This window comes from Stegodyphus dumicola, chromosome 2 (assembly GCF_044657685.1).
Source record: "Stegodyphus dumicola isolate Sdum_Otavi_A_Nest chromosome 2, ASM4465768v1".
Lineage (NCBI taxonomy): Eukaryota > Metazoa > Arthropoda > Arachnida > Araneae > Eresidae > Stegodyphus > Stegodyphus dumicola.
The window spans coordinates 253052632-253076861 of NC_140769.1; the positions used below are offsets into that span (position 1 = coordinate 253052632).

The following is a 24230-nucleotide window of genomic DNA, read 5'->3' on the forward strand; positions in this document are numbered from 1 at the left end:
ATTTATCCTACGTGCTATTCAAATTTTTGCATTTTTTTTTAAATATGTGTTGCCACATATTGTGTATTTGTATTCAACATCATGTAAAAACCTAATGTACAATTTTCTGATTATCTCTGCTTTTTAAGTTTTTTTTTTATTTTAATATAAACACGTTAGCTTTACATAAATATTATAAATGCTAGCAATATATTATTAATACAATTTGTACGTGACAACAGTATTTAATTTCAGTTTATTGTTGTTCTACAAAAGAACATACTTAAAAAAAGTCATGTATTAGAATGCGGAATTCCCTCCACTTGCCGAATAGAATCAGATTTTTTTCTTTAAAAAGTCTTTATCTAGTCTAGGGCTGAAAGGTAGATAGTTAATATCGGAAAACTCGGTTATTTTCTTCAAATTGTATCTTTGAAATTTCATTAATTATTTGTTAAACATTTTTCAGCCCAAAGCGGTAATTTGCCCACAAGGGCTCTTAATTTCGTTTTGGCAATCTGCGTTGATTCAATATAAACAGCGAATCACTTTTTAAATTTTTGTCGCCAAATATTACAGCCCTGTATTATATTTAAAGAAATTAAATAATGAAGAATCTGCATAAATATATGTATGTTTCTCGCATTGTGAAAAATCAACGGTACCTAGAGCCATCAAATTTTGAATAACGTACGTCTCCATCCGAATATGGGCATGTGGAAGTCCAAATTTGGAATTTGTCTTATTATCTATTTCAGATTTTGTAAAGATTTTATGAATTTTTGATTAAGAACCTGAACAATTTCAAAACGAGCAGTGGCAGCACTGTACGGAAAAAACATTTTTATCTCCAGCGCGCGAGACTGTGTATCGGAAAAAATTCTAAATATATGCTCTTTTAAATATTTTGTGATATTGCTGTTGAATTGAATTTTTTGGTCTAAGTCATAAAACTAAAGTAAGAACATGACATTTAATAAATAAAGGTAACATGACGATTTACTTATAGAGTAAAAACATGACATTTAATAAATAAGGATAACACACAAAAGATAAAAAAGTCCCTTTGGGCGTAATGTAAAATCTGAAAGCTTTCAATTTTTTTTTTTTTTTTTTTTTTTTTAAACGAAGAATTATTTATATTTTATGTTTAACAAACAACTGATTTGAGTTTTGGACTTATAATAATTATCTCGTTAGGAGTCAATGATATTTTAATTCTGTCACGTGACATAAAATTTAAGGCACGATTAAATATGAAAAATAACGTATTTTATTATAACATTCTCTTTTTTTATTTTACACAGCTCAGATACGTTTTGTAATTTTCATATAATTTTATGTCATAAACTTAATCTGTGCAAGAAAATAATAACCGGAAAATGTCAAGTATTGTGCGTTATTTTCAAGAAGTTGGTTTACTACCGAAGTCTATGGCACGAAATAATGATTCCTGTGAATTACTCAGTTTAATCAATGAAACTACTTTTGTGCCTGAAACAGATTTCAGAGGAATACCCGAAAACCTGTTAATTGCTACCGTTTGTTTTCTGGTACGTTGTTTAATTTCTAAGTAGTTTCGTAATTATTTTCTAAAGCTATTAATATATTATTGTATTGTGTTTCAGTTAATCAGTGTGGTCAACTTTTATCGAACTATTTATTTAAAAGAAATGTAAAAATGGTAACTAGTGAAATATGATGGGCTGCTTTAATATCAAAAGCTTGCCTAGGAAAAAGAAGGAACAGTGTTAGAGTTGATCTAACACTGCTCTTTCTTTTTATAGACCTCTGATCTTTAAATGCGTGAGCATTATTTAAAATCTGTGCTAATATAAATTTTGCCTTGTCTAATTTCAAGCATATAATTATTTTTATGCAAAAGAATAGCATTGAAAGAATTTAGTTCTTTTGCACGGCATTACTAAGCCTTTCACAATGAAAATATAATTTAAAAACTTGCAATGCATACATTTGAAAATGGTATAACTTTTTAAAAAGAATTTAGTTCTTTTGCACGGCACCGAAGAGCATTTTACAATGAAAATATTAAAGTTTAAGAACTTGAAATGCATGCAGTTGAAAATAATATAACTTATGTTGTAGGTTCTTTTTGCTATTTTTCTCACTTTCAAACACATGGCGTGGGAGGCGAAAACTGAAAGTGACCACAACATCTATCACGTGAAGTAAGATTTTATTTTCATTATTTGCATGTTATAGGATCATTAAATAATCCAATTTCCTTAAATAACCGAGCTAGGTGAACAGTAAAACTTGAAACTTTATTCCAACTTTATGCAAATCAAATAAGAGTTTTTGCAGGTAAGATAACTCAGAGACAACACAGAGTTAATTCTAAATTCCCTTTAATACACTTCGCAGATTACGAAGTTAAGTTTAGTTAAGTTCGCTCACTAAGTTAAGTTTAACATGTTCATGCCGGGGCCAATTTTTATGTTCTTCGCCGTGAGACGGAGCTCGAATTTTTGCCGCGTTTCATCTGGCGGCGCGCGATTATTACTTGTTCAGACCTGTATACGAGTTGTATGTTTGCTAATAGTTATTAATTATAATTGCTATTAAAAAGATTTTATAATAAATAAAAGTAAATTTTTCATTATTTTAATTTTCAGCGTCTAATAACACAATCGAATGCGTACCATCGGTGGCACCCACCGCCCGATAAGACAGACTAGTGCGGGCCACCGGTGGTACGCGCCGCCCGATAAGACAGACTAGTGCGGGCCAGCGGCGGTACGCACCGCCCGATGAGACAGACTAATGCGGGCCACTGGTGGCCCGTGCGCCAGCGTGAACGTGTTAAAGCAATAATAACAGAGCAGTAACTTTAAGACCACAGCAAGTCTGCGACAGACTAAGTGTTCCAAATGTGCACTGGCAGTTCCTGGTAGCTTCTTGTTTGTAAACGCAACGTATTAATTTTATTTAAAATGTATTTTCCCGATTGGCAACAACAGTTTTTTTCAGAACGATAATAATTTGAACTGTAATGTTTTTTTGAGCAGTAATGTTGACGGTAATGTTTCTGAATAAAGCAAGTATTTAACAATTAATGTTGACGGAATGTGTTTTTAATAAAGGAACTAATTAATTGCTAACATTTCAGAAGTGGGATAAACTAGAATTATTATCTAGATTTAACAACGTATTGCCTTAACGTACGCTAAGCCTAAACTGAATGTGGAAGCTCGCCAAAACTGAAAGTAGAAAGGTACGTGAATTTATAAACTGTTTATGTTATGTCTAAGTATTAAACGGAAAGAACTTAAGTATAATTATTGTATTATTATTTGAAAATTGAAGTCTAAGATGGCTTATTTGGCAAGAGGCAAGAAATGTGACTTAAAAGAACTTGCTTTGGAACTTGATGTAGATGTCCCTTCTGATATTAAAATTGTAGGCTTAAGAGATATGATTTTGAATAGTAAGAATTATAATGAAGACTTTACTAAACAAATGCTAGATAGAATTATAAATGATCGTTTAGACAGGGAAAAGTTAGAAATTTTAGAAAAGATAAGCAAAGAGCATTTGAAATGGAAGAAAAAGATAAGCAAAGAGCATTTGAAATGGAAATTATAGAAAGAGATAAGCAAAGAACACTTGAACTTGAAAAATTGAAAATAGAAGCGGAAATCAGAAGTAGTAATGTAAATGATTCTGTTCCTTCTAATGTTAGTAGAAGTAATATTTGTGATATGAATAAATTAATGCATAAGTAGGATTTGAATGAAGGTGATATAAGTTTTTATTTAGTTTTATTTGAGAGACAGGCACGACGTATTGGGTTAGAAGAACAAAACTGGGTTTCTCAGCTGTTGTGTCTATTGCCTTATGAAATAACTCAATTAATTGCCCGTGAATCAGAGGAGAAAGCTAACGACTATAAGCACGTTAAACAACTGCTACTGAGAAAATTTAAGTTAAGCCCTGAACAGTTTCGGCAAAAGTTTGTTGATCATATTAAAACGTTGCGTAATACGTGGAAGGACTTCACGTTTGAATTAAAAAATTACTTTGAAGAGTGGCTTGCTGGATTAAATGTAACAGAGTTTGACTCTTTAAAACAACTTATTATTACTGATCTATTAAAGAAGAGGGTCCCCGCTGCTATCCGAGACCATTTCATTGATGATTGGTCTAAATTCATTAATCCTGAAGAGTTGGCTGAAAAACTAGATGAATATGAAAATATTCGGGCAGGGATAAAAGTACTTCAAGTAGAAAATAAAACTTTTAAGCATAATTCTAAGCCCAAATCTGGTTCTAAATTTTATGAAGGATCCTATAATCAGTATTCAAGACAAAGAAATGTTAACGATTCCATGCAGACAGATGGTAATTTCAAAGTGGGTTTTAAAAACAGTTTTGATAATAAATACAATCTGAGAGATAAGTTTTATAAAACAGACGAAAGGAAAAGGGAATATAATTCTGGCATCCGCAATGAAAAGAGTGAGCCGAAATGCTTCAATTGTAATGATTATGGACATATAGCGACGGATTGTCCTCAACCTAAAAAAGAAATTATTTGCAGGAAATGTAATGAAAAGGGTCGTACTTTAAAAAAGTGTACGTCTAAGAATCCAGACTTGACAAATGTTAAAAATAATTTATCCGTGGACCAGAATTCAGGTGTTTCACCAGCTGTATATTTAAAGTATGCTCGCATCAATAATGAAGAAGAAATTACTGCAATCATAGATACGGGTTTCAGTTCGTGTTTATTGAAACAGTCTGCGGCTAAGAGACTGAATCTTAAAATAAAACCTGATGTGGAGGAATTGTTTGGCTTTGGGAACCAGAATAAACCAGCCGCTAGAACTTTGGGAAAAGTAACTGTTAACTTAGAGATTGATGATGTGGAAGGAAAGGACATTACAATTCTCATTGTAGGGGATGAAACGCAACCATGCGACTTATTAGTTGGTCGAACATGGATTGATTTACCACATATTGCATACGCCAAGATAGGTAATACCTTGCACATACGCTATGCTAATGACTGCCCATTTTCACAGTTGCAAAATGATAGCAACACTCCGCGAATTAAACTGAAGGCTTCCCAAGAAACTCATATCGAAAGTAATACGGTTAATTTCGTGAAAGTTAAAACTGATGAAATAAATAACGGTTATGTTTTAATAAGTGGATCGGAAGATGAGTTAGGCTCATTATTGGAAGTAATACAGGGAGAAACAGTGATACCAGTCACTAACTACAGCGATCGAAAACTAATTTTGAAAGAGAATCAATGTATCGGTAGAGCGGAAGTAGCAGAATTAGTTGAACCAAGTTCAGATCAGAAAACTGAAAATTCAAGTCAAAAGGAAATACTGATAATAAATGAAATTAAGAAGTTTAAGAGACCGATTACTTTAGAAGAAATTAAAGTTAATAACAATATTACGCCAGAGAGAAAACAGGAAGTTTTACATTTGATAAATTAGTATCGAGATTGTTTTGCATTAAATATGGAGGAATTAGGATGTACAAACTTAACAAAAATGGATATTAAAAAAATTGAAGGGAGTAAGCCTATTTGCATGAAGTCGTATAAAACCAATGCCGAAGAGCGTGCTTCTATAAAGAAGATAATAAATGAATGGAAGAAATATGGAATTGTTACTGAAACAAGATCTCCGTATGCTAGTCCAGTTTTACTCGTAAAGAAAAAAACAGGTGAATTACGATTAGTGATAGATTATAGAAAGTTGAATTCGCAAACTGTTAAAGATAAATTTCCACTCCCTAGGATAGATGATCTTCTTGAATGTCTTAGTGAGTGTAAAGTTTTCACTACATTGGACTTAGCTCATGGATATTTGCAGATTCCTTTAACTGAAGAAGCGAAACTGAAAACAGCTTTCATCACTCCAGATGATACTGGTCAATTTGAACGTATGATCTTTGGGTTAGCTAATGCACCTGCAGAATTTCAGAGACTTATGAATCAAGTTTTAGGTCCATTGCTTAATAAAGAAGTATTGTGCTATTTGGACGACATATTAATTACGGCTAAATCTTGGGAAGAAATGATGAAAAAACTTAGGAAAGTGTTTGATAGATTGAGAGAAGCAATGCTGACATTGAAACTGACAAAATGCGAATTTGGAAAAGATGAAGTTGAGCATTTGGGATTTCTAATAAAATCAAATGGTATGCAACCATTTCGCAATCAAATGACCAAGAAAAGTACGAGCCATATTAAACTTTCCTAAACCAACCAATGAACATGAAGTTAAACAATTTTTAGGTCTTACAAGTTTCTTTAGAAGGTTTGTACCAAAATACGCAAAGAAAGCTGAGCCGCTAACGAGACTGACGAGGAAGGATGAAACATTTCGTTGGAACGAAGATCAGCAAGAAGCATTCAGTACTTTAAAGGATCATTTAACTAATGAACCAATACTAGCATTATATAATCCCGAAGCAGAGACTGAAGTGCGCACAGACGCGAGCAACAAAGGGCTGGCAGGAATGCTGTTGCAAAAAGGTGAAGATAGAAAGTGGCATTTAGTTTATTGTGTAAGTAAAGGAACAACAGAAACAGAAAAGAATTATCATTCAAGCAAATTAGAATTAATGGCTATAGTTTGGACTTTGACACGACTTCGACAATTTTTAATTGGGATCCGATTTACGGTAATTACAGACTGCCAAGCTTTAGTTTATTTAAACGCGAAGAAAACTTCAAATCCTCAGATAGCAAGGTGGAGTAATCTGATCCAGGAATACAATCTTGAAATAAAGCACAGACAAGGTAAAAAAATGAGTCACATAGATGCATTGAGCCGATCGCCAGTTGATCAGCCAGAAGAAACTTTAGACTCCATAATTGAAAACAACTTGGAAGTTTGTTTAACGCTAACGATAGATGAACAAATTCTTATGATTCAGCATTCAGATCCAGAATTACGCAAATTAATAGACATTTTAAAGAAAAAGATAAATGATAGAACGAATGCAGAGAAATATGTAACTGAAAATTACGTCTTGAAGAATAATCGATTATTTCGTAAAGTGAAAGATCAGGAAAAGGAGAAATTGTTATATGTCATACCTAAATCGATGAGAAAAGGTATTGTAGTAAAATTTCACGATCTTTTGGGACATTTTTCAGCAGACAGAACTGTTGCCAAAATCAAGGAATCATACTGGTTTAAAGGAATGAAACGATATGTTATGCGTCACATTTCGATATGTTTCGAATGCCTAGTAAATAAAATGCATATTGGTAAGAAACAAGGAGTACTGCATCCAATTAGACCTGGTAGAAGACCTTTTGCAATTATACATATAGATCATTTAGGACCATTCGTAAAAAGTTCAAGAGGAAATACAGAATTATTTGTAATAATTGATAATTTTACGAGATTTACACGCTTATATCCTATGGAAAGTACTGCAACCAAGTATGTGTTAGTTGCATTGAAAAGTTTTGTAGATGATTTTGGGTTACCAGAAAAAATTATCAGTGATAGAGGAACATGTTTCACAGCGAAGGAATTTCGAAAGTACTGTCAAAATAATGGAATCAGTCATACACTCAATTCAACTCAACATCCAAGTGGTAATGGAATGGTGGAAAGAGCGAATCGAAGAATTTTGGCTACGATTAAAACGAGTATGGAAAATCCGAATCAGAGAGACTGGGACAAAAAGATTAAGGAATGCGAAAGAAATCTAAACAATATGATAAATAAAACTACAAATAAAACTCCTTTCGAAATGCTTCACGGTTATTCACCAAAATTTAACGACGGATTCATGAGGATGATTACAGATGAAGACGCAAATGAATGGGAGAATCCAGTAATCTTACAGAATGAAGCTAGAAAGAGAATTGAAGATATGCAGATGAAAATGAAAGCAAATTATGACAAGAAGAAAAGCAATTCTTTAACATTCGAAAGAGGAGAAATAGTAGTTATGAGAAGAGTACCTAAATCAACTGGAGAATCAACCAAAACACAACAAAAGTATCGAGGACCTTTGGTAGTTACAGAAGTTTTACCAAGTGATACGTATAGATTGACTCAATTAGAAGAGAAGGTGAAAGGACATTTCTTTAGTACGACAGCTCATGTGAGCCAATTAAAGTCATGACAGTGTCAAGCTGAATCAGAAGAAGACGATGATGATGGTGATGACATTAGTGTTACTGGGGATAACGATAACAACACGCCGCATATTACTAAAACTAGGACACGGAAAAAGAATAGATAACGATGGTGAATCTATATGACAGCTAAAGACTTTCGAACTATAAACATTAATATTACAGATTTAATTTTTTTAAATATAAGTTCTTAATGTTCAGAGGTCGTTACTAAGTCAGGATGTCCGAATGTAAACGCAACGTATTAATTTATTTAAAATGTATTTTCCCGATTGGCAACAAAAGTTTTTTTCAGAACGATAATAATTTGAACTGTAATGTTTTTTTGAGCAGTAATGTTGACGGTAATGTTTCTGAATAAAGCAAGTATTTAACAATTAATGTTGACGGAATGTGTTTTTAATAAAGGAACTAATTAATTGCTAACATGTTTGAAGCTCTGATCGAAGGAAGATAGGAAGCACTACTGAAAAATACTAAAAATCCTACAGTCTTGAAAAACATATTTTCTGGAAACTTTCAGACTGTGGCCGAGATGGCAAGAAATTGATAAAATATTTGCCAGGTTGGTTAAAAATTATCTGTAAAGACCAGCTAAAGAAGTTTGAGAATTTCCTCATTATAGCGGCCCCCGAAGACTGAATCGCTAATAAACCGAGATACCTTGACCCATTTTATTAATATCGTGTTTCATTTTTGCTAAGATTATCGAATTCGCATTAGGATTTTTTAAAATATGCCTTGCTTTTTTTGTGAACATGAGGTTAACAATCCTAAATTTACGAAGATAATAAAGAGATGGAGGCCTTATCATTTTCACAAGAAACATATCTTTTAACTGATAAACGTGTATATGAGATTAGCCATAACAGAAAACTATATCTAATGACGAAACCATTTTTAGGTGAATGTTAAAAATCGTAAACAGAAGGGCCTCCATGTTGGAAAGGGGTTTAATGGTTCCAGAATGTCGTTGTCACTGCTATTATATTTATGCATTCTTTGACAGAGGAGCTGACGTCATCAAATGGTGTGACAAACAGCTTAATATGCATGGAAATGCTGCAATTGATTGGAACAATTTCATGAGGGGAATGCGTTCCTAACATGTGATGCAAAGATTCAATGGGCGAATAGGCAGTCCTAATAATATAGTTGAAATCGATGACAGTTTATTCGCCACCCAACCAGGATATTGATTAGTGACGCGGACTGGTGTACCGAAGCACCCGAGTTCGAATAATGGAGAAGGCATGGATGTTTGCAAATGTATAGTGTCTGCGCGGCATTTGGGCACTCTAAATATGCTATGAGACGAAAGTCCTCTTGAAACGTGTGTGGTAGGAGGAGAGGAGTGGGAGACCCTCAGATCTGTTCCTCCCTGGGGGGCTCTCTACCAAATTTGGGGCGAAACTGAGCAAAGTTATATTGCCATCTGTATGGTGCTCAAGGCTCTTGCTAACGACGAAATTTCGTGGGCTTGTTCTGCCTTTACTGTCAGACACGTGAGAAGTCCCAACGTAACAACATGACAGGCAAAGTCTTTCTACAACAGTTTATTTTTGGAGGAATGTGTGGGAAGGTGGGAGTGCTAAATGCTAGTACATGTGGAAGATGGATGGATAATCTATTCAGACTGCTCGAAGGAATATAAAACGAAGCAACTTGACGAAGCTAATTACAGTCACTTTTACGATCATTAAAAATATTTGGATGATCTATTCATACTGCTCGAAGGAATATAAAACGGAGCAACTTGACGAAGCTGATTACAGTCACTTTTACGATTATTAAAAATATTTGGATGATCTATTCAGACTGCTCGAAGGAATATAAAACGGAGCAACTTGACGAAGCTGATTACAGTCACTTTTACGATTATTAAAACTGGACGAAGCTAATTACAGTCACTTTTACGATCATTAAAAATATTTGGATGATCTATTCATACTGCTCGAAGGAATATAAAACGGAGCAACTTGACGAAGCTGATTACAGTCACTTTTACGATTATTAAAAATATTTGGATGATCTATTCAGACTGCTCGAAGGAATATAAAACGGAGCAACTTGACGAAGCTGATTACAGTCACTTTTACGATTATTAAAACTGGACGAAGCTAATTACAGTCACTTTTACGATTATTAAAAATATTTGGATGATCTATTCAGCCTGCTCGAAGGAATATAAAACGGAGCAACTTGACGAAGCTGATTACAGTCACTTTTACGATTATTAAAAATATTCGGAGGATCTATTCAGACCTCGAAGGAATATAAAACGGAGCAACTTGACGAAGCTAATTACAGTCACTTTTACGATTATTAAAACTTGACGAAGCTACATGACGAAGTTAATTACAGTCACTTTTACGATTATTAAAAATATTTGGATGATCTATTCAGTCTGCTCAAAGGAATATAAAACGGAGCAACTTGACGAAGCTGATTACAGTCACTTTTACGATTATTAAAAATATTCGGAGGATCTATTCAGACCTCGAAGGAATATAAAACGGAGCAACTTGACGAAGCTAATTACGGTCACTTTTACAATTATTAAAAATATTTGGATGATCTATTCATACTGCTCGAAGGAATATAAAACGGAGCAACTTGACGAAGCTGATTACAGTCACTTTTACGATTATTACAAATATTCGGATGATCTATTTAGAATGCTCGAAGGAATATAAAACGGAGCAACTTGACGAAGCTGATTACAGTCACTTTTACGATTATTAAAAATATTTGGATGATCTATTTAGACTGCTCGAAGGAATATAAAACGGAGCAACTTGACGAAGCTGATTACAGTCACTTTTACGATTAATAAAAATATTCAGAGCAAACAACATTTGGGTATTATCCTTATTATTATATGTGTTTTTTTTTTATTTATACTTTCGTCCCTCACCAGTTTGGCGAAATCATAGCTGCGTAAGGTCGGGGACCGTTATAATAAAGAAATACCAAAGCTTTTTCCTTCAGCCTATTTTTTCGGTTCTCCTTAAACTAGTTTCACAGTTTCAGTGCCAATCGACTAAAAATGAAAAGATCTACAATACAATGCATGATACAAATGTGAATAAGTTAGCACAAATTAAATATCAACATACACAACAAATAAACACGTCTTTATCATGAAAAATACGCTAAATAAATAAAAACAGGTCTACGAAATTATAAAAATATATAAAAAGCCAAATGATAACAGATATTATTCTAAAGATTCATTATGTTAAAACAAGAGCATCGCCTTATTACTATCGCAAGTCTTTATTATTTTTATTTGGCTTACAAATAGTAGTTTTCCTTTGGTTATCTGTTTCCCAAAATTCAGTTTTTGAAAACTTCTCTTAGTTAAAGAGCTCGTTCGATCATAGTGAAGCAGTGGGCAGTGCGAAAGTGAGACAATGGGCACTTAAAAGACGTACTAGTTAAATCGGTCAGAGTTCATAGTTAAATTTATTTAACATGAAATGTGTCTGACTTAAGAATAGCAGTATTTTATATTTTCTTTGTTTTTTTTAGATGGTTTGAATTTATGTATACAGACATGTGTGAGTTTATAAATCCGGAGATATTGGAAGAAATTGGATGCTCCTATAAACCCATTGATCAGGTGAATTTTTTTCCATTTCAGCTTATCCATCCATTTGAGCTTAAATAAAGACATCACTAATCTATTAATCTTTTTTTATATGTCGTAGAGAGATATTGAGAGAAAGCAAACATCAGGAAAATTGCTTTTCTCTTGACATAAGTGTTTATAAAATGAATTGATTGTTTATTACACTGCTGGCCACCGTAAATGCAACACCCTGAAGGAAACATGCAAATAACATGAAATTTACAATATGCATTAGCGGAGGTGATATATGCAAATGAGTAGAATTTCAGCGCAGACGCGCTTGTGACGCCGCTTCAAAGGGCTATTTAAAGCTTGGAGTTTTCGACGTTTCAAGTTCGGCAATTGTGTTTTTCTTGTGGTTCTTTTTTTAAAAAACGATCAATTATGCCTCGTAGTAAACAGCGATCATCGTTTGATCAAGTGTCCGAGTTCGACAGAGGAAGGATAGTGGCCTACCGAGAGTGTGGATTATCTTTTAGGGAAATTGGTTGTCGTGTTGGACGAAACCAAACAACTGTAATGCGGATATGTGACCGTTAGATGCAGGAGGGTACAACGGACCGACGTGTTCGATAGCATCCACCTCAGTGCACCACTTCATGTGATAACAGGAACAATGTGCGCATGGCAGTGACGGATCGCTCAGTCACATCACGAACCATACCACAGCACGCATCATCCAGTGTCTGCGCGTACCATTCGACGCCGTTTACAGCAGAGTGGTCTGCCCGCAAGACGTCCATTGTTTCGTCTTCCCTTGACGCAGAACCACAGACGTCTCCACCGCCAATAATGCGATGAAAGAAGGATGTGGACGGCAGAATGGAATGAAATTGTCTTTACTGACGAGTCACGCTTCTGTCTGCAACACCACGATGGTCGGATTCGAGTCTGGAGACACCGTGGAGAGAGGATGCTGAACAGCTGCATTATGCGCCGCCCCACTGGTCCGGCACCGGGTATTATGGTATGGGGCAGTATTGGATATCACTCTCGCACTCCTCTAATACGCATTGCCGGTACTTTAAACAGCCAGCGCTACATCTCCGAGGTGTTGGAGCCAGTTGTCATCAGGGCTTGACCACAGCCTTATTTCAACAGGATAATGTACGATCACACGTGGCACCCATTGTCCAGGGGTTCTTCATCAATCGCCAGATTGAATTGCTTCCCTGTCTGGCTCGCTTTCCAGATCTTTCGCCGATAGAAAACATGTGGTCCATGGTTGCTGAACGATTAACCCAGATTACATCCCAAGCTGCCACACCAGATCAACTTTGGCAACGTGGGAAAGTTGCTTGGTCTGCTGTATCCCAAGAACACACCCAAAGTCTCTTTGAATCAATGCGAGGCGTGTGGCAGCGGTGATCTCCAACAATGGAGGCTACTCAGGCTATTGATTCTGGAAGGAATAACACTTCCCAGAAGTCTATAAATTTAATCATTTGATACTTGGTCAACACGTTATCTACTAAATAAATTTTGTTGTGATATCTCCTGTCTTTCTTGGTGTTGCAATTTGGGTGGCCAGCAGTGTAATTTATTAAAGTAACGATATCTGATGCAATCGCTACGAATATTAATAAATTTCTTCTTAACAGAGCTAAAGTAATTTGCAGTTTGTCTTTCAAATGTTATCTTAACCCTTTGCATTTCAAAGTTTCGTTACGTTATTTACTGTTTACAGTATTCCGAAATCATGAAATATTTGATTTAATAATAGATATAATCTTGTCTTTCAAATTGTTATCTTTACCCCTTGCATTTTAAAGTTTCGTTTTCTTTATTTACCGTATATACCATTTCGAAATCGTTAAAGTTTTCAATTGAAACTGTTGGAAGTTGTACCGCTGAAAAATTACATCATAAAGTTTTACTATTTAAGCGGGAGCAGCAGTAAGCAAAAGTGCTTCGTGTTCCAGCTCTAGATACCTTGGATTAAGTGTTTGAATGTCTTCGTTTCCCGCGTGGTGTTTCCTGTTATGCTCATCCAACTTCATTAGACGTCCGCCGTTGAAGACAATTATGTCCGTTAGCTAACTATACATTGTGCAAGATGTAGCAAAGTCAATTTTGTCATCCTTACTGTTTTAGTTCCTAAAGGGAAGAAGAAGAACTCTGATATATTTCAAGAATCCTTCACTGTTTATACTTTCCAAGCCCACAAGTAACTAATCCTTATTAACACTGTTGCGTGCGTAGGGGTTCGTAATGAATTTAATGCGCATGTAACCGATGATGGTACGTGCGCATTCAATTATTGCAGTTTTCCAGCTCTGCTAAAGTTTATTCCGGTTTTAACCATTTTGCTAGCCGACGTTAAAAACGAGCTATTAAATACTTGAGCCTGCTTAAGCAGCTCAATTAGTGTAGTCTCCGACAATGCTACCTGAAGTTAACTCATTATTTTAAATATTCGCAACTGCGGAATTTTGTTTTGCAAACAAAAGTAATGGTTTTTCTTAAATTTCATAAAATTTATTTTCCCAAAAGGAACACTTTACAATTCTGAAATTTTTCACGAAAAGACTCGCACAGCTCTTCTTAGTGGACAAAACACAATCATTAGTTACTATTTCAAACTATTAAGAACGTTAAACACCACGCAATGCAAAACGCATCTAAAGAGCAAAGCTCGCACGGAGATCTCTCAATACTTCGAAGTCGACGCTGAACTAAAAACTGATGCTTTCTCCGGTCTCGTACAGTTCTCCCCCCGGCAGCCTAGAAATTTCCAGTACTTTCCATTTTTCGAAATAACTTGCAAGCATATATGGTTAAAGCTACGTATAAGGGTCGGATACGGATACAATTACATATAGGTATCAATTACAGTTATTCAGTTGCACTACGAATGACAATTATACAGACACTGGACCAAAATGTCGCCAAACCCATCGCCAGCTTGGAGCCATCTCACAAATTTGGCGACATAATGTTAAATGGACCTCAGTGTTAAATGGACTTGCCCATAACCTTATTTTTTCGGTAAGGCATTGCATTTCTCAAAGCTGTTCATGTTACATTACATTAAATTCGTAAGAATGCTATGTGAATATACTAAAGATGCAGGTTTTTACTTGTACAGAAGCTTAAATCAATGTTCTTCAAACCCTATGAGTTTGACAAGCGAGTTGTCACTCCAATCTGAATCAAAATGAGAAAGTCCTGCGAAGCTTAAGATAACACTTTTATAAACTCTTTAAATTTAAGAAAAACCATTACTTGTGTTTGCAAAACAAAATTCCGCAACTTACGAATATTTAAAATAATGAGTTAACTTCAGGTAACATAGTCGGAGACTACACTAATTGAGCTACTGCAGCAGGCTAAAATGTTTAATAGCTCATTTTTAACGTCGGCTAGCAAAATGGTTAAAGCCGGAATAAACTTTAGCAGAACTGGCATACTGCAAGCGAGGCTGCCGAAAACTCTAACACTAAAGCATTGAAAACCTCGGCTGAAATACTCTAACAACAGTTTTGCATTTTGACGAGAAATACGCAAAAATTACGGCAACCATTAGTATAATCTCAGTTATACTAAAGGTTGAATTCATTATAATAAGTTAATTAATATAAAATTCTTTTAAGATATCCTTTGTTTTATTATATATTACCTAAAGTTTAGCACATTTTTCAAAATTTCTTTTATCCTATAAAACTAACTTGGTGTAATCTCAAAATCTCTATTTTGAGGCAAAATTCTTTCCTTCGGTCCATGAGGTTAATCGGAGGATAGATGATTATGAATTTGATTTATATACAGTAAATAATACTATGTTAGTCTTCATTAATATTATGATTTGTTTTGGTTTATTAAGTTAATGCAAAGCACACCAGGGCTATCTGCCTAAAAGGAGGGATGCCTTAGTGGAGGAATTTCTAAGGGAACTGGTTCGAATACATGTCACACACGGAGCAAACCACGAAAATGCCCACAGCCCGTTCACCGTGATTCGAACCTTGGACCGAACTGCCAGTGTTCAACGACTTTTATCGCTCGGGCGCTGGTGGGCTCATTAATATCGTTACGAAATGTATAGGCGCGGTAAGATAGCTTCCCCGCAAAGCAGTTTTAGGGGTGCTTTAAAATGGCAAGGGAAAACAGGGTTGCCACATTTGGCGTGAAACCACCCATTTGGCGACATTTGGCGACAAAATTGGCGATATGCCATGGACGGATGGAGAACCTTCTGTAACGAATTCTTAACGGTTTAGCCCAGAATGTTCTCGAACACAAGTCGAAAGCTATATAAACCCTGCTGGTCCGCAGTCAGTTAGTGTGTGCTTTGTCTAGAGTGCAAGATAGTGTGTCTCGAGTTAGTCCGTGCGGAGTCGATCGAGTTGACAGCCGGGCAGCGAGTGCCGAGTGGGTCGTCGAGTGCACCGAGGGAGTCTGTTAGTGTATCGCGGTGAGTGCATCGTCGAGAGAGCGTGTTGAGCTCCGGGAACGACTGAACCGAAGATTCGGGAGCTGTGCTCCGTGTGTCGTCGAGTGCATCGCGAGTTGTAGCGTGGAGTGTCCCGAGAGAACGTGGAGTTCCGAGAACGACCGAGCAGAGTCGGGAGCTGTACTCTGGTGCTCTGCAGTGAAGCTATCTCCACCGTTATTTCCTGACAGTGTGAAGGCTGTGTTGCTGATTGTTCCAGCGTGTTTAAAGTAGATCTTGAGCGACTGTAAAAAGTGACTTTGGAGCTGTCCTGATTGATATTGGCTAAATAAAGTGTGTTTCGATACTTCATCATCAAGTGTCGTCATTATTCACTCCAAATCCATACGAATCCCGTACGAACGTGAAGGAAGAAAATAACGTAACTGGTCTCAGAAAAAAAAAAAAGTAACAGTATTATAAATTACAATACGGAAAAACTGAGATTCATTGAAAAATGTGAGGTTAGCTCCAGAGATGTGAATAATTATTAAAAGAATCCTTGCAACTGAAGTGGCACGAAACAAGTAGTATATATTACAGTTGTTTATGATTTGCTATTGTGTTTACATCATGAAAATGCCACATAGGAATGCCATCACGGATCAACATCATAAGAATTTTACAGGACGTGATATCGTACAACATGTTAACAATAATAACGTGAAGAATCTCTTTTATTATGAACAAGTTGGTTCCTGGGGATTTGCTCAAGTAGAAATATTCGTTAAATCTAACACTCGCTTAACATAGTACATAGAATAACAAACTTAATGTTTCGTGGTCGAAGCACGTAGCACTTATTGAAAGAGAATGTTTTCTGTATTTTCAAATGAACGTTTTAAGACATTATCTTTATCGATCGAAGCACAAGGTAATAGTTTTTCTAAAGCGACTTCGTGCCTTTCCAATATTGTCATCTTGACCACAACAGCGTTCGTACGGAAGCTAGCCGTTGCATTAGTCCAAGTAAATGCTTGAAATCCAATTGGTCGTACTTAATATTTCACAAACTACTGGTGCAGGTTTACCAACTTTAATGCACTGTTTTACTCAATTCGTTTCCATATTCATAACAGCAAACTCCAGCTACTTAAAATCAAACACAAAAAAGTTCTGTTTCGGTTTCGTCCCATACGCAGATATTATGCCATACAATAATTGCTGGTAGTTATTGCTCCTATTTATTATCTGGTGTCTGAATAGGGATTACTTAAGAAATTTAGTTGAAAATATTTTGCAGATACTATATTTACGTATAGTATATCTAAGAATATTTATATGAGGTATATCTCAACCCTTTTCCCCTGGCTTCAAAATGCCAACACATGTTTTAAAAAAATCTAGAAAATCGCTTAATGAATATCTTTTTAATCATTCTTATTTTTAAAGAGCTCGGACTCGAAAGAGCTCGGACTTTTAAAGAGCAGTACTCGTACTTCGAAAATATTTGTAAATGCGTATAAAATGCCTCCATTTTATAAGCAAGTTTAATTTAAATAAGTTTAATTCTTTAGTTACCCGTAATGCACTTCGTATCATTTAAGTAAACAGTTATTCTTTCATTAATCATACACACTATTTTTACAGTATGGTTTTATGCGTTATTATTAAATAACCCAAAGAGAACTGAATTTTTGTGGTATCTCTGTAATTGAAAATACTTAGAAAAAATTATACAAAATACAAATGTGAGAAAATTCTGGAAATATCGTACATATTGCATAAAATATTTAAATTGTAACTAAAATATTTAAATGTTTCCGGAAAAATTGCTTTGCTTTATTTATATAAAATCTCAGAGAATTTAATTACTTTTAAAGCTTTCTGAGTGTGTTTATTAGCCCAAAAGGAAAATTAGCCCAGAAGGGCTATTAATTTCGTTTTCGCATTTTGCGTCGATCCACTATAAACGGCGAATCATTTTTTAAATAGTTGCCACCAAATATTAGAGCCCTGCGTTATATTTAAAAAAATTAAATAATGAAGCATCTGCATAAATGTATGTATGTTTATCGCATTATGATAAAACGACGGTACCTAAAGCCATCAAATTTTGAATAACGTAGTTTCCATCCGAATATGTGCATGTGGAAGCCCAAATATGGAATTTGGAATTTGTTTTATTATCTATTTCATATTTTGTAAAACTTTAACGAATTTTTGATTAACAAACTCAACGATTTCAAAGCGAGTAATGGCAACACTGTGTGGGAAAGGAAAAAAAAAAAAAAAAAAAACATTTTTTTATTTCCAGCGCGGGAGAATGTGTATCGGAAATTCTAAAGATATGCTCTTTTAAAATTATTTTGCGATATTGCTGTTGTATAGAATTTTATGGTTTAAGTGCTAAGAACATGATATTTAATAAATAAAGGTAGCACAAAAAACGTTAAAAAAACGCCCCTTTGGACGTAATATAAAATCTGAAAGCTTTCAGATTTTTTTTATTTATTTATTATTATTACTCGTGAAAAATTTATTGAACTTGTTTGTAACTTGTTTGTATTTGCATTACGGACGAGAAAAATTTCAATTTTAATAGATCCTTCTGCTATTAGAAATCGAGTTTGGAATGCGTTCTTAGCTACATACTTTCTCAAAAGCTCGCCTGCATTATAGAAAAAGTGTTAATAATACAGTAAGTTACTATATTAATATATTTCAAGATAATTTGTTGTTGAAAACTTTAATGGACTGAAAATTCCCCAAAATTAAGTTCATGTTGTCGTTTCCGCAAAATCAGTTCTATATTTTCAGAACCGCAATGACTTTTTATGGTAAAAACACTGAATTAAATTTAAGCAATTGAAATATCTCTAAACAGCAGATCAAAGCTTTGTTATAAGAGGCAAAAGATTACTAATATGTTATAACAGCTTTCTTTTCTTTGATTACATGTAAATTTTAATACCGTGATCTTTTATTTTGTTTTTAGACTATGACGTATGCAGAAATGCTTCGATACAGCTTCTTTGGTTTAAAGTAAGTATTAAAAAAAATCTTACCATTCTTTAAACGTTAGATGTTAAATACACTCATATCCATAAATTAAGGATAATGCAAATCAGGCAAAGGAAAAGTTAGAAGCAAAACAAATTTGACTTATTTGTAAAGCTTATTTATTAAACAAAAGTAAAGAGCAAAAAAAGATGCTATATGTTTGATATTATTAAAAAAAATTAGCGATTTTTTCTCCCTAGAGCAAATTACAAAAAACACCTATTTACAAAAAACCAATATTACATGGTTGGTATGATTGTTAATACATTCTATGTCTCCCAGACGATGCAATACAGTCCCTACAATGCCTAGGCTTGCTGAATATTAAATTATCGATCTGATCTTGGGGGATATTACACCACTCATAAAGCAATGCTCTCCGAAGTTCCGGTAGACATGTAGGAGGAGGTTGACGGGCTGCAACTCGTCGGCCAAGCATGTTCCACACGTGCTCTACTGGATTCAAGTCCGGTGCGAATGCTGGCCAGTCCATACGGGTGATATCCTCCGATTGAAGGCATTCGCTTACGATGTTTGCACGGTGAGGACGGGCGTTGTCATCCATAAACACAAATTGTGCAACCATTGCGCCCCAAAACAAACGTACATGTTGTTCCAGAATGATGTCCCGATAGATTTGGCTTGTCATGGTTCCAATTTGAGCATGCAGGTCAGTTCTGGAACACAGAATAATTCCACCCCAAACGAGTACTCCTGCACCACCGTAACGGTGTCGTTCAATGATGTTTTCTTGGAGGTAACGTGTACCTGGAGCTCTCCATATGAAAGTCCGGCGAGAATCAGACTGCAAGCTAAACCTGGACTCGTAGGAAAACAGCACACAAGCCCACTGTTGCGGTGTCCACAATGCATGCTCTCTACTCCAGGCTAACCACACGCGACAGTGAGTTGCAGTAAGTGGAACACATCTGACAGGTCTACGAGCATATAGACCAATCTGCCCTAAGCGTCTGTACACGGTCTGCCTTGAAATTGTCGTACCAGTGGCTGGAGACAGCTGACGAGACAGATCTGAGGCTGTGCTCCGCCTGTTTCGTTTGGCAGTAACTGCCAAATACCGGTCCTCATTCGGCGTTGTAACTCTGGGGTGACCTGTGCTGTAACGTCTACTCACATTACCATCATCTTGGAATCGTTGCCAAAGCCTGGAGATGACACTCTGGGCAATTCCAAGTTCGTCGGATACTTCCAATTGGGTACGCCCATATTCCAGACGGCCGATAATTCTACCACATAAAAAATCATCCAAATGCGTCCTTTGTGTCATAACTATTCGGTTATTGCACTGAAAGCGCCTGCGAACAATTTTACTTCTTTGCCTTAATTCCTTATATATCACTCTCTTACATTCTCGTCATTGTGACGTACCATCGGTGTCATCTGGTTACTTCCTGAAATTTGCATATGATTCTTGAAGATGTGTGTAGTGATTTTACAGGTGATATATTTATTTTAGAGTTCGATTTCCGCGTGACTCCAGATTATGCTTAATTTATGGACATGAGTGTATATGAACAAATATTTAAGATCACATTTTATTTTAGATAATGATATAAGTTTTTAAAAATAGTTTTTTGGCATCCTGTAGACAGAGATTTTCATTGGAGACTGTATCGTTAATGTAATGTTCGAATGAATTAACAAACACGTTAAATCACGGATAATCAGATGATAATCTCTGATTAAGGTTCTAGGTTTCTATATATAAAAACTAATGAAAATACCCGCAAAGATTTTTGATGAAATCTGAAAATATTAAATAATGAAATATCACTCTACTTTTTCTTAGCTTACGCTACAGCTAGAGGTTAAAAAAATAAGTAGGAATCTAAAAACTTCAAATTACAGTCTAACTGCCTTAAAGGGTCATAAAATTAAATTAAATTAGAAATTAAAAAATTATAAAATTAAAAAAAAAAAAAAAAAAAAGAAACCCGAAAGGTTTTAGATTTTAAATGAAGTCCAAAGGGGCGTTTTTTTTTAGTGTTTTGGGGGAGAGAGAATCGTGAAAAAGCAACTGTGCCTTCTGCGGGATTCGAACTTTGGATCTTCCCATTGCATACTGGACGTGGTACCAGTTAAACTCCACGGATCAAGGTTTTAATAAATCAGAATAACGAATCAGAGCTGTAAGAAACATCCGTAGTTGCGATTATCATTTACATCATCTCTCTATATACAGAAGAATGTCTGTGTGTTTTTTCGCTATTAACTCAGTTACTACTATAGCTATCGTCACCAATCTTTCTACCATTCTTTTCTGGGTCCTAAAACATGTCGACGTCCCCTTTTTCACCAAAAAGAAAATTGCTAAAATCAGAGATATTAATTAAAACTCAGAAAACGCTAATTTTCGCCCTCATTTTTTTTGAGTGACATCAGTCTCGCACGCTGGAGCATTTGCTTTGTTTCGAGAAGTGTTGCCACTGCTCGTTTTCAAATCGTAGAGTTCGTTAATAAAATATTTCTGAGTTCTACAATGAAATAAAGATAGCAATGTTAAATGTTAAATACATACTCCCGATTCCAAAAATTCTTCGGAAGCTATCTCGACTGTTTCCATCTTCGTACGACTTTAATCAGCCGAAATATTAATTAAAGACTCTAAAAACACTAATTTTCGCACTCATTTTTCCGAATGGCAACAGTCTCGTGTGTTGGAGATAAAAATGCTTCATTTCGAGAAGTATTGCTGCTGTTCGCTTTCAAATCGTAGAGTTTGTTAATAAAAATTTGTAATTTTTACAAAATCTGTCTCTCTCTCTCTCTCTCTCTATCTATATATATATAAAGAAGAACGCCTGTTTGTGTGTTTGTTCGCGTTATTGATTTCTGATCAATTATGATCAATTTTTTGCCACATTTAATCGACTAAAATTGAATATAGGTGAAATATTGGATGGAACTTGAACGTTTACGACCATTTGTTTAGAAAGACGAAAATCATTAAACACTGCGTGCCATTGCTGCCGATATAAATGACTGAGAATTAGTTTATTTTCCTATCGAAATGTTTATGTGGATTCCATATCGCATCGGACTGAAAAATATATGTTTATAAATCGTATTTTTTGTATCTTTAATAGAGAAGGATTACAGCGGTATCGTTCTCTGTGTTGTTACATACATTACTCTCAATTTAACTTAACTGGCATCGGGTACTTCCACTAGTAGAAAATATTTCCTCATATATTTCTTGGTATTGAAACGGTATATCATAACTATTTTTAATTACCAGTCTTAATGGTCTTTGCTTACTATGTACCCCAAGCCTGGTGGAAGACTTTAAGAGATACTTAAAGAGAACTAGAAAATTCCTCATAAAGCAGAATCTTGAAAACTAATGAAAAATGGCGCGTTTTGTTATGTAGTTCATAATAGGACTATTCGGTTATTGTATGATTTATGAATAATAATGATTTGCAAGGCTCTTTTTCTGTATATCAGCAACTTTTCTAGGGAACTAATAGCCCGAAGAGACGACGCGTTTTTACTGGTGTTTATGTTTAAATGCAGAACCCCGTGTTCATACCATGCCTGTATAACCAGCATTAGTTGTAAAGCACTTCAGTGCCAGTTATAGCTGTAAAGCAGTTCTGGGCCAAATAATCAAATGGGATGCACGGCAAATGAAGTCCTACCAGTGCAAAGATTACTTTTATCTGTTTGCAAAAGATATTTTAGACTTATCTTGCAGCAGAATTCAAAATCAGGTTGTTAATTTGCTTTGTTAAATTCTTCAGTCAGGATTGTCCTTAATGATTAAGCTAAATTGGATCTCATGCATATTGCTTACTCCTGAAAGAGTTTTAAAACATCGAATGTATCTCAAAAGCTGTAGAGGAAGAAGTATTTTAGTTTAAGAAGCAGTAATTACTTGTAATACTATGAGTCTACAGATTTATATTATAACGCAGAAAAACCCTAAAACAGTTGAATTTTGAAATGTTCTGTTTGTAAATGTATAGTGTCGGTGCGGCATGTAAATACGCATACACATTCTTTGTCGCCGAAACTCAGTTCAAATCAAAATATAAAGAAATCTCACTTAGCTGTTAGACGCATTCTCGCCTTTTATCATTTTCTCTATATTTTATTGACGACACAATTAATACATTTACAACAAAGAGAAGCACATATAAACTTTGGTTAATGTTTCGCGTTGGTGTTACATCTCTCGCAATCATCAAGGTTCTGCACTAGTCCGAAGAATTCAAGCGCACGCAACGCCATCTGGTGCAATACAGTTTCTACACGGCATGGCGACACTCTAAATATGCGACGAGCTGAAAGTTCTCTCGTGTGGTTTGGAGAGAAGGGTGGGGGACCTTCTGACCCGTTCCCCCGCAATGCTCTCCATCAAAGTAGGGGGCGGAACTGATCTAAATTGCACTGTCACCTGAATGGCGCTCAAGGCTGTTGCCAGCGGCAAACGTATTCTAGTGCTCCTTGGCACGAGGTGAACCAAGTTGGAGCATCAACTGACTTAATTCCGTTTTTTACCAAGAGTTTAAAGTATAAACAAATGTTGGCCTCATTAGCTATTTAAACTTTAAAATTGTTTATAATTCTATAACTATTGAATGCAGATTAATTAAAGACATAAAAATCTTAACCGGAACCTAAGAACAGCAAAGTTTAATCACTTTTAAAGCAAACAAATGCATAATTTATCAAGGTATAAGGGGAAACAACTGAGCTCACCGAGCCGGGTAAAAAGATGGGAATATATACGTGCATGAATAATTATATACGTTTGGTGCCCTCAGTTGTGACGAAAAAGGGAGGTGCACAACTAAATGTTATAGAATTTCCATAGAGAAAATTTCAAAGTTTCTACTGCGAATTGTTTTTGAGTTATGAGAGATACGTACTTATATACGTCACAAAAAAATTCTCTTTTGAATCCATTTAAAATCTATTTTACAATCTGTTTTGAAAAAAAAAAAAGAGTCTTTTATTCTGTCCGTACGTATAGATGTCATGCAAAAAATTCTTTCAAATGCATCCGAGAG

The 24230-nt window shown here is 35.2% G+C and overlaps 1 protein-coding gene across 1 annotated transcript in view; it reads left to right on the plus strand.

Moving 5' to 3' along the window:
- Positions 1-1304: 1304 nt before the first annotated feature.
- Positions 1305-24230, plus strand: part of LOC118203494 (mechanosensitive cation channel Tmem63-like) — a 68625-nt gene continuing 45699 nt past the window's right edge. The window contains exons 1-4 of the mRNA XM_035375779.2: positions 1305-1532; positions 2086-2168; positions 11660-11750; positions 19130-19176. Of these exons, the coding sequence (XP_035231670.2) occupies positions 1362-1532; positions 2086-2168; positions 11660-11750; positions 19130-19176 (392 nt within the window). The 5' untranslated portion in view covers positions 1305-1361. The remainder of the gene's footprint in view (positions 1533-2085; positions 2169-11659; positions 11751-19129; positions 19177-24230) is intronic.